Below are 11,615 nucleotides of genomic sequence, written 5' to 3'. Positions count from 1 at the left end.
GTGTATAATGACAAATACAAAACTATTATCATCCCGAGGGCGGTTAACTATTATTTCAAATTCATCACGACCAAAATACAAACTGTGGTAAAGAGTTCAGCATCCCAATCAAATATGCATATGGAATAGAATTATCATTGATACAAAAACTCATGAAGTCTGCTTAAATAGAAGGTGAAAACTTCACGGATCATTTCCCATCTCCCCAACACACTCGGAATTCTCAATAGAGACTCTTTGGCAAGTGACTGAGCAGGCAACAGCGTTCTCGCCAGTGTGGATTCTCGTCTGTCTTTTTAAGGTTCTCTTACAACCAAATTTTTGGCCACAAACTGAGCAGGAAAAAGGTTTCTCAACAGTGTGGGTTCTTGTATGAACTATTAGAATATCCTTACGACCGAATCTTTGGTCACAAACTGAGCAGCAAAAAGGTTTCTCACCAGTGTGAGTTCTTGAGTGGTATGTTAAAGATATCTTCGTTGAAAATCTTTGGCCACAAACTGAGCAGGAAAACTTTTCTCACCAGTGTGGATTCTTGTGTGCGTATTTAAATATCTCCTTTGAGAGCATTTTTTGCCACAAACTGAGCATGAAAAAGGTTTCTCACCAGTGTGGATTCTTGTATGGAGTGTTAGCTTTTCCTTCTGACGGAAACTTTTGCCACAATCTGAGCAGGAAAAAGGTTTCTCATCTGTGTGAGTACTTATGTGCCTTTTTAAAAGTCTCCTCTGAGAGAAAGTTTTGCCACAAACTGAGCATGAAAAAGGTTTCTCGCCAGTGTGGATTCTTGTGTGAATTTTTAAAACTGCCTTACAAGAGAATGTTTGGCCACAAACTGAGCATGAAAAAGGTTTCTCGCCGGTGTGGATTCTTGTGTGAATTTCTAAAACTGCCTTACGAGAGAATGTTTGGCCACAAACAGAGCATGAAAAAGCTCTCTCGCCAGTGTGGATTGTTGTGTGATATTTTAAAACTGAATTACGACTAAATGTTTTGCCACAAACTGAGCACGAAAACGGTTTCTCGCCAGTGTGGATTTTTGTGTGCTCATTTAAATGTCCCCTCCGAGAGAATTCTTGGCCACAAACTGAGCAGGAAAAGTTTTTCTTTTTTGTGTGCATTCTCATGTGTCGTTTCAAATCACTGTAATTAGCAAAATATTTCCCACACTGAGAACATTGGTTGTGTTTGTTTTGAGACTCATCAGCAGCAGCAGGAGCAAGTGATGACAAGTCATCACTATCTGATGGTGAAGCTGCTTGTGACCCCCCACAGTGGTCTCCATCACCTTCTCTGGTCATTTGTTGACTTGACCTGCAGATTGGAGGGTCCGCCCCTTTACTCACCTCATGTTGACCTTCATCTAAACTCTTCACAGGAACACCAGTCAATGGCACCTTGCAGATCTCCTCTTCTTCTTCCTCCTTTTTAATGTCATACGAGTCTTCTCCCTCCTCTTTAATACAAGGCCACTCTTCCTCCTCTTTCATGGAGCAAAGAAACGTCTGCTCCATTTGTTCATTCAAGTGATGGACCTCTTTGCCCACATCTTCTTCTTTAATGCGAGTGCGCTCTGGCTCCTGCTGCTTAGGACGAATAGCTTCACCGATGTCTGCAAACACACATTATATCAATGTATATTAACAATGAAAGTTACAGTTGAAGAGAAACTGGCCAAATCTATACAAGGACTTCTTCAATCTGCCTATCACACATGATTTCAATAGAATTCTACTAAAAATAAACAATGGAAGAGGATTCATAATAGAAAATAGACTTGTACTAACCTATTCTGCGCAACAAAACGTAAGGCTGGAGCCAAAGAGCTTCCAGGCGTCGACGACTAGGGTCCTTTTCCTCCACGTCCTTTGCTGTGGTCCTTGCAAACATTTTCACACTGCAATCACAACACTTGTTCAACGATGTTTTGCTAACAAAGGTTCACAACACTTGTTCAACAATGTTTTGCTAACAAAGGTGTCTTTTGGACAGCGGTGCGCAACCTATTTGTTGAAGTAATTGAATATAGCTTTTCCCATATTTACGCACTAGTATTGTTTGTTGTACTAGATAGTTTGCCAAGAAAATAAACTTAGCAAAGGACAGTTTAGTTGCATTGTTCCACAAAAAAAATCATCGTCAAATCTTTGAGTGTCAACTTGTTTTGTTTACAACGTGAACTTAAAGCGACCCAATACACAAAACGACATTTCATGCGGATCGGACCTGTTTTTGCAAATGTGATTACGCGTTATCATCTGTAAGAGTGCATGAAGGAATTGATATTTAAAATCGGGGGCATGCCTGGCGTCCTGCCTGTCTGCAAACACCATTGCTAATACTCATTGATTGATTGATTGATTGATTGAAACTTTATTGATCCCCAGGGGTGGGGTAATTCAGGCCCCAGCAGCATTCATACCACAGAGCGGGTATATAAAAGACACACAATTCGATAGGCTGCCACACAACGGCGGCACAAAGAAAGCCAACAAGTGCGAAAGATAAAAGCCATCAAAGCAAAGCAACAAGACAAAGGAAAAAAAGTAACAGCGGCCAACCAGCCGCCCTCAATACAGTAGAACACCCCAAAACACACGAAATAGCCTCCACGGGGTCCCCCAAACAGGTAAGGGCAGCCAAGATCAACGGCGCCCAATGGACCGTGGTCATGAATCGGTAAAACCATCCATCCATCCATCCATCCCGCTTGTCCCCACGGGGGTCGCAATCCTGAGTACTTTCCACGGTACAGCATTACTCTCGGTACAAGCAAGAACTAACGTGATGGTGGCTCATTTAAGATTCCAACATTCGTCGAGGACGCCTCTCAGAGAAGCCATTGTGTTTACTTGACAAAAGACATCTAAATCAAGCTAAATATCATACGGTTAGCACTGTGGTAGCTACCATAATAATCAAAGTGGCCCGCACTTCTTTACTGCAACCAAGCGGTGCCACAAATAACGGTGCTAACATGACAAATTTGGTCCACAGTCGTAACTTACCTCTCTGTTACTGTGCTTAAACCAAACTCGGTTCCGTAATGATGATGTTGTGGTGAAGTCTCTTTGATGATCAGCTGGTCTTCAACGGCAAACGGTGGAAAAGTGCCTGGCTCGGGAAAGGAAAACTTTAGTACGGTTGGTTGGGAAAATATTTTACTCAATGATTTCAGAGTGAATTGTCTCTCGCCCTACCAAAATGTCGAGTCCCTTTGCAAGCTTGAAATCTTATACCCCGCGCTTCCCTTCTCTCGGGTGAGCGCACACAAGGGCTGCTGATCACACACACTGATCCGTTTGCAACAATCACTCCGTCGTGAACGGGAAGTTGCGTCACTGACTCGTTCGTGAACGGGAAATTCGTAAAGTCCCGCCTTCATCTTTCGCTCGCTGCTGATTGGTCGGTCGCAAAGATTCACTAGTGAGTGACAGACAGCATTGCTGCTAACTCAGGCGACACACCTTATGCCGACATTGATGTTTTAATTTTGCATTTGTTGGCTTGTAACTGATGGTGTGATTATACCGAATCTGTTTGTGTTTGAATAAAAGGTTGAACGAAAAAAAAAAAAAACGTTATGCCGACATATGTTATTTTGGGGGACACCAACTCATAACAACGTAAAACACATATACATATTGTCATATAAAGCAGTTGACCAAATGTCTGATTTTTGTTTTAATGGGCAAAAATACAAACAAGGAATAAAACACCAAAGTTTTAACATAAATGTTTATTAAAATAATAATAATAAGAATAAAAGTACATTTCAAACCAGCAATGTAATGTGAAATTTGCAGTAGATATATTGGATAACAATATTTAGGCGCATTGAAGGAATAGGGTCAAAAGACACAAAACCCGCCTAGCCACAATAACAGATACGCTGATATAAGATAATAACAGAGGTTGCTACAACTTCACGATTCAATATGTATTTCTGTGCACTGCAAAATAAATGTCTTTTGATATGTTGCCTAAATAGCTTAATGACCCTTAAGGAACTGTGTAATGCATGCCTGATGTTTTCTCTCTAAATCATGGACACGGCCAGAGTCGTCTTGACCGTTCAGTACTTGATTATATCTTGTGTTTTGACTAAACGTCATATGTCGCCTAATGCGGGACGCCAGCTTTTCGATTACTACTGAACGCTCTGCACAGAGGGAAATGTTTTGCCTAACAGAAAAGATATGGTGGGAAGCATGATTAAACTAAGAATATAATGATGTGAGCAAAGACATGGAGTATCAAAAGAACTAACTTTGCATAGTCAGGGAACAGTAATAGATTAATGATGTGACAGCCAAAAGCTCACATAATTTCGTACAAAATGACAAAATTGAAAGAATGACGAATGGATGAGGTGCGACAGTGTAGGAATGGAGCAGAATGTTTACAGGAAGGTCACTTGGAGATAAAACCAGCTGGTGCCAGAAGGAGACAGCCAAGGACTCGGCCAAAGATGATCCCCAAGGCCGAAAGACAGGATGGAAGACGGCAGCCCCCACACACACACCGAATCGTCCATACCAGCACCCACTCCCATGGAATCAAACTCTACTGCGAACTCGCCCCACCCCAACGACTCATCACCCATCAAACTCGCCCCACACCGGCCTGTCCAACTGAATATAAGCTGACCAAAGAACCTTGAACGTTGCCTTTTCTGAATAGAGACTTTCTGCTCTTGAAGGGCCCAGCGCTGTATTGTACTTTCCTGAAAACAGAGCTTTCTTAACAAGAATTATGATTGAACTCAACCAACCTGTCTAAGTCTAATTTCTGCTTCAGTGTCTTTGCATTTTCCTAAATCTGAAGAAATTAAACGAGCACGCAGTGAGTGAATTGGATAACAGGTGATTGGCAATGGCTTTTGCCGTGAGGCGCAGATAGCGCTCCCTAAATTGTGGACCAAATCCAACAGCATATATGCATACATGTGTTAAGAACTACTGTATTATAAAATAAGATTACCCAAGGAGAAGCATAATCTTCCCGTTGTTGCATATCGGCGCATTTCTTCATGCAATCAAGTTAGTCGTTAGCTTGGAGAGAACGAGCAAAAAAGAAGTGGTGTTTCAGTGAGTAGTTTTTTCTTTACTTGGCAAATCGTTAATCTACATTCTGGCTTACATAGTTCACGTTCATTCGGTGAATTGTTCACGCCAGGAGACGCAACACGTTCACTGACTGATCCAGAGGCGTAGCCAAGCCGGGGCGAGCCGGGGCGGCGCCCCGGTTAGGACTCCCTGCGCCCCGGTTGAAAAAAATCGAGCTTTTTCGATTCTTCATTTTCATGCCGTTTTTTTCTTTCGGTCTTGCGCGAATGTGCTTGCGCTATTCTATGTGCGCGATGTTATCCATTCACCGTTTGCCTCCCGGATGTTGTTTTAGCGATCAGCGAACGGCGTGGGTGATGTTCGATTTTTTTTCCTGTGGGCGTGCGCCCCTACTGGAAAAATTCCTGGCTACGCCTCTGGACTGATCCGTTAATGCACGGGAAGGCAGTTCATTCGTTGTCTCGTTCGCGAACTTAAAAGTCAGGACTCGTTCCGTCACTGATCCGTTCTCGCGATGAACGGGAAAGGGAAATGCAAATCACTCCCTCACTAACTCGTTCACTCACAGATCCGTTCAGTTGATGAACGGGAAATGCAATTCACGATTCGTTCATGAACGGGAAGTTACGTCATTTTCTTCCTCGTTTTAATTTACGGCGAGGTGGCACCAGCTTCGATGCGCATTACTGACACCTACTGTGTTATTATTGCATGTGGGTTGAAGTCATATGAACTAAAAAAAAAAGAAGAACGAATCACCTTAGGAAGTGAATCGTTCACTCTTGTTCACTGAAACGATTCGTTCTTTTGAACAGTCTGCGTTCCCGACCCCACACAGTCTACACATTGTCCATTGTTGATGGAAACCAGCTGTGTCAAGCGCCAGTAAATCTGCATTCATGGACCAGGCCCCAAAAAAATCCCGCACGAACATGACCTGGTCACACTTAGGCTTACCAGTATATCGCATAACACCTGAATAAAATATACTACACAGTCATTTGCGAGAGGCCCCGGACGCCCTCTAGCGAAGGACCGTGGGATGTTTAATGTTGTTGCCCAGCAAAAAGAAAAAACATTTTGTGCACGTTTTCCAAAAAAACAACCCAACTCTTGAATTGATTTTAATTAGGGTGACCAGTCGTTCTCCTTTTCCTGGACGTATCCTGCTAAAATTAAAAACCGTCCGAGGGTAATTTCAAAAATTGTCCGGGATTTTGTTGGACTGCCTCAAACATAATACATGTACAGTACATTCTCAATGGAAGTCCCACTCCGTCCCATTTCACTCAATTCAAGTTTTTTTCTGTATCGTTCGCAAATAAGTCGCGCACGAAAATGCACGTTCAAATTCCCGTGCTTTCGCCAGGGTCGTGATCCTTATGAAGATGAGGCACTTACGTGTCTGTGGCAAATAAAGGTGCCAACACAGCCCGCAAGTGGAGGACTGAATAGGAGGCCTTTTTTCTTCTTCAAATGCTGCACCGATGGCTGTATTTCTTTTGTCTTTTTTTACTTCGTGTACCACTATAAAACTATTTAGTATAAATATGTTTTTGAACTTTTTGTTATTGTATATATATATGTTATTTTTTGGGGGGGGGCAATAAATGCAATTGCTATACAGACACCATGTCATTTGTGTCATAACATGACACAAATTACCCTCTCCCCCCAAAAAAACCCCATAATGACCCCGCCCACTGAAAATGACCACGCCCCCTTCCAAAGGTGTCCTCTGTTTCAGAAACCCAAATCTGGTCACTATCATCCGAGCGTGTGTTTGTCGTGCGTGTTGTTTGATCAGAATCAGAATGCCTTTTATTGTCATCGAGATAGGAGCACAAATGACCCCCTCCCAAAAAAAATAAAAAGATAAAATGACCCCGCCCACTACAAAATGATGCATGTTTGAGTTGAGACAAGATATGTCTCTTGGAAATAAGCTGTTTTTAAGTCTGTTTGTCCTTGTCCTGATGTTCCTGTACTAGCTAGAAAGCTTTCAGCCGCTTGTGCGTCATTGATACCAGATGAAGCCTTGAAGCTTTCCATCCATGTACTTCACAAAAACGTTACGCTTGTAAGGTTACATATGCACACTGGCGGCCAAAGCCTTCATTGTCAAGATTAGGTATAGCATTTGTGTATTTGATCTGTTTGATTATTTTGAGGTTAATGCCGTGGTATCAAATGAACTAATGATATGGTGTTTAGGATACTTACCTTACTTGTGTCGTAAAATGTTGGGAATTACTCAAATCTCATGGATCTCCATTTCTTAAGATGTATCACATGACGCGTGTCATCATTTGTCATCGTTTAATATCATTCTACATAATTCCATATAATTCAATACTTCTCCACATTATTCCATATTGTTCAATGTCATTCCGTACAATTCACTCTCATTTAATTTCATGATTCCAAGGCATTCCACAGGCTTTCATATTTTGTCATTCAGCATTTCGACACAAATTGCTTCATCTATTGTCACTGCAAAATGAAAAGAATTGGCCTCACTTTTGGAGGGGAGTTTAAATCATTGGGCAGCTCAGCTTTCTATTTCTCCCCCTCGTTGTCTCATTTCGCTTCAGATATGGTGTGTCATGACCCTTTTTGATTGGTTAGCTTTTTGCAGTGCAGAGAGCAGGGCTGAATCGCCACACAAGCGCAAGAAAGAAAAAGAAGTGTCTTGCTTGCTTCTGATTTTTCTTCTTAACCAGTCTTGACAAATATGGAGACAAAATCCTTAACATAAACATTAAAAGCTGAACAAAACAAAACCCTAAACAATCTTAAAAACTAAGCAACTTGTCCTGAATATGAAATCAAACTAATTACAGTTAAAAACCACAACTAAAAACTAAATAAACACCAAGTATAATGAAAAATACAAAATTATTATCATCCCGAGGGCGGTTAACTATTACCGTATTTTTCGGAGTACAAGTCGCACCTTTTTTCATAGTTTGGGTGGGGGTGCGACTTATACTCAGGAGCGACTTACAGTACATGTGAAATTTTTAACACAGTTTTTTTTTGTCACTCACAAATTCACACCGTCATTACTGTCATTGTGAAAGAGATTCACTTGACATGTTATTTTCAGACCAAACCGGATGAGGGCGCTTTAGGCCTGCTTTGATAAATTCACCATTGGCGAGAGTTTGAAGGATTTAATTATTTGTAGTGACACAGAAGGTTTGACACTTATTTATGTTATAGTTATTTGATATATATTTTATTCCGTGTAACGACTTGTACATATTAAAGATTAAAGATTAAAGATTAAAGTCCCAATGATCGTCACACACACACCTGGGTGTGGTGAAATTTGTCCTCTGCATTTAACCCATCCCCGTGTGATTTTAATCCATCCCCTGGGGGAGAGGGGAGCAGTGAGCAGCAGCGGTGCCGCGCTCGGGAATCAGTTGGTGATCTAACCCCCCAATTCCAACCCTTAATGCTGAGTGCCAAGCAGGGAGGCAATGGGTCCCATTTTTATAGTCTTTGGTATGACCCGGCCGGGGTTTGAACCCACAACCTTCCAGTCTCAGGGCGGACACTCTACCACTAGGCCACTGAGCTGGTATATATTTATCGTTACAGTTCAGTAGTTTCACATTGTCAAGGGAGGCTGTGAAGGCAGCAGGATGGGCACGATTGTTGTTGGCTCATTGAGCTCTTGTTTTCGTATATAAAGAGCCAGTTACCAAACCCACGTCTTGCCTGGTACTTTGGTAACGCTACAATATAGTTATACACGTAAATTGACGCAACTGACGACGAGTCTGACGTGAGCGGCGCATGGAGTCCTGGAGTCAACAGCTGTTTTTTTTTTTTTGAAGTGACACAGAGGACGAAGATTCCGATGGATTTAATGATTTGGAGTGACACGGATGGTTTGATAAACGTGTTATTTATGTTATAGTTATTTGAATGACTGTTAATGTTATGTCAGGCCCGTTCTCAGCTCCTCGTTTGTGTGTGTCACGTTAGCATACTGTATCGTTCAGCCTGTTGTTGCTGGTTCATGTCTGTTCTTGGTGTTGGAATTTGTCAAATAAATTTCCCCCAAAAATGCGAGTTATACTCCGGTGAGACTTATATACGTTTTTATTCCCTTTATTGTGCATTTTATGGCTGGTGCGACTTATTATACGGTGCGACTTATAGTCCGAAAAATACCATATTTCAAATTCATTACGCCCAAAATATGAACTGTGGTAAAGAAAAGGAGTTCAGCATCCCAATCAAAAGGTACATAGAATTATCATTGATGTAAAAACACAAAGTCTGCTCAAATAGAAGGTGAAAAGTTCACGGATCATTGCCCGTCTCCCCAACACACTCGGAATTCTCAATAGAGACTCTTTGGCAAGTGACTGAGCAGGCAACAGCGTTCTCGCCAGTGTGGATTCTCGTATGTCTTTTTAAGGTTGCCTTACATCCGAATTTCTGGCCACAAACTGAGCAGGAAAAAGGTTTCTCACCTGTGTGGATTCTTGAGTGCGTTTTGAACTGTTCCCTTCTTGAGAATTTTTGGCCACAAACTGAGCAGGAAAAAGGTTTCTCACCAGTGTGGATTCTTGTATGAACTGTTAAAGGTTGCTTACGACTGAATCTTTGGCCACAAACTGAGCAAGAATAAGGTTTCTCACCAGTATGGGTTATTGTATGAAGTGTTAGACTTCTCTTTGTTGAAAATCTTTGGCCACAAACTGAGCATGAAAAAGGTTTTTCACCAGTGTGGATTCTTGTGTGTGAACATAAATGTGCCCTCTGAGAGAATTTTTGGCCACAAACTGAGCATGAAAAAGGTTTCTCACCAGTGTGGATTCTTCTATGAAGTGTTAGATGTCCCTCACGACGGAATCTTTGGCCACAATCTGAGCAGAAAAAAGGTTTCTCACCAGTGTGAGTTCTTGTGTGCCTTTCTAAAAATCTCTTCTGAGAGAAAGTTTGGCCACAAACTGAGCAAGAAAAAGGTTTCTCGCCAGTGTGGCCTCTTATATGACGTGTTAGATGTCCACGATGAGAGAATGTTTGGCCACAATCTGAGCATGAAAAAGGTTTCTCGCCAGTGTGGATTCTTGCGTGACTTTTTAAAACTTCCTTACGAGCAAATCTTTGGCCACAAACAGAGCATGAAAAAGGTTTCTCACCAGTGTGGGTTCTTGTATGAAGTTTTAGAAAATCCTTACGAACGAATCTTTGGCCACAAACTGAGCATAAAAAAGGTTTCTCGCCAGTGTGCATTCTTGCGTGAAGTTTTAATTCTGCCCCACGAGAGAATGTTTGGCCACAAACAGAGCATGAAAAAGGTTTCTCGCCAGTGTGGATTTTTGCGTGCGTTTTTAAAACTGCCTTAGAACAGAAATCTTTGCCACAAACTGAGCACGAAAAAGGTTTCTCACCAGTGTGGATTATTGTGTGCGCATTTAAATGTCCTCTCTGAGAGAATTCTTGGCCACAAACTGAGCAGGAAAAGCTTTTCTTTTTTGTGTGCATTCTCATGTGTCGTTTCAAAACACTGTAATTAGCAAAATATTTCCCACACTGAGAACATTGGTTGTGTTTGTTTTGAGACTCATCAGCAGCAGCAGGAGCAAGTGACGACAAGTCATCACTATCTGATGTTGAAGCTGCTTGTGACCCCCCACAGTGGTCTCCATCACCTTCTCTGGTCATTTGTTGACTTGAGCTGCAGCTTGGAGGGTCCGCCCCTTTGCTCATCTCATGTTGACCTTCATCTAAACTCTTCACAGGAACACCAGTCAAAGGCATCTTGCAGGTATCATCCTCTTCCTCGTTTTTAATGTCACAGGAGTCTTCTACCTCCTCTTTAATACAAGGCCACTCTTCCTCCTCTTTTATGGAGCAAAGAAACGTCTGCTCAATTTGTTCGTTCAAGTGATGGACCTCTTTGCCCACATCTTCTTCTTTAATGCGAGTGCGCTCTGGCTCCTGCTGCTTAGGACGAATAGCTTCACCGATGTCTGCAAATGAAGACAAACACACATTATACCAATGTATATTAACAATGAAAGTTACAGTTGAAAATCTAGACAAGGACTTCTTCAATCTGCCTATCGCACATGATTTTGATCAAATTCTGCTAAATACTGGAAAAGGATTCATAATAGAAAATAGACATGTACTAACCTGCTCCTCCCAACACAACATGAGGCTGGAGCCAAAGAGCTTCCAGTCGTCGACGACTGCGGTCCTTTTCCTCCACGTACTTTGCTGTGGTCCTTGCAGACATTTTCTCGCTGCAACCACCGTCAGGTCTAAGTAGGAACAGACATTAATTCGCACACTGAAACAAAGAGAGAAGGCAACCAGTATGTTAACAAGATAAAAAAATTCATTGCTAAAATAGAACATGATAACACAATTAATGGTCCGATTAATAAATGGGAATTTCTCAAATTCAGGATTAGAGAAACAAGTATATAATTCGGTAAAATTTTGACACTTAAAAACAAAAGGAAGAGAAAAAACTACTGCAAGAGTTATATTTTGTTTGTAGCAAGATTAATT

General features: G+C 41.7%; 1 protein-coding gene across 1 annotated transcript; it reads right to left on the bottom strand.

Annotated features, from left to right (window-relative positions):
* On the bottom strand, nucleotides 1-11,396 carry LOC119131661 (zinc finger protein 135-like). Its single transcript, XM_037266294.1, is given in 8 exon segments — nucleotides 1-515; nucleotides 518-1,612; nucleotides 1,788-1,897; nucleotides 3,009-3,196; nucleotides 3,347-3,398; nucleotides 9,394-10,966; nucleotides 11,008-11,068; nucleotides 11,235-11,396. Coding segments are annotated over 8 exon segments (3,432 nt in total). The 5' UTR covers nucleotides 11,256-11,396; the 3' UTR covers nucleotides 1-183.
* Nucleotides 11,397-11,615: the final 219 nt, after the last annotated feature.

Source organism: Syngnathus acus, chromosome 12 (assembly GCF_901709675.1).
Source record: "Syngnathus acus chromosome 12, fSynAcu1.2, whole genome shotgun sequence".
In the NCBI taxonomy this organism is placed as follows: domain Eukaryota; kingdom Metazoa; phylum Chordata; class Actinopteri; order Syngnathiformes; family Syngnathidae; genus Syngnathus; species Syngnathus acus.
The sequence above is the reverse complement of the archived record's forward strand: the minus strand, read 5'-3'. Positions and strand labels throughout refer to the sequence as shown.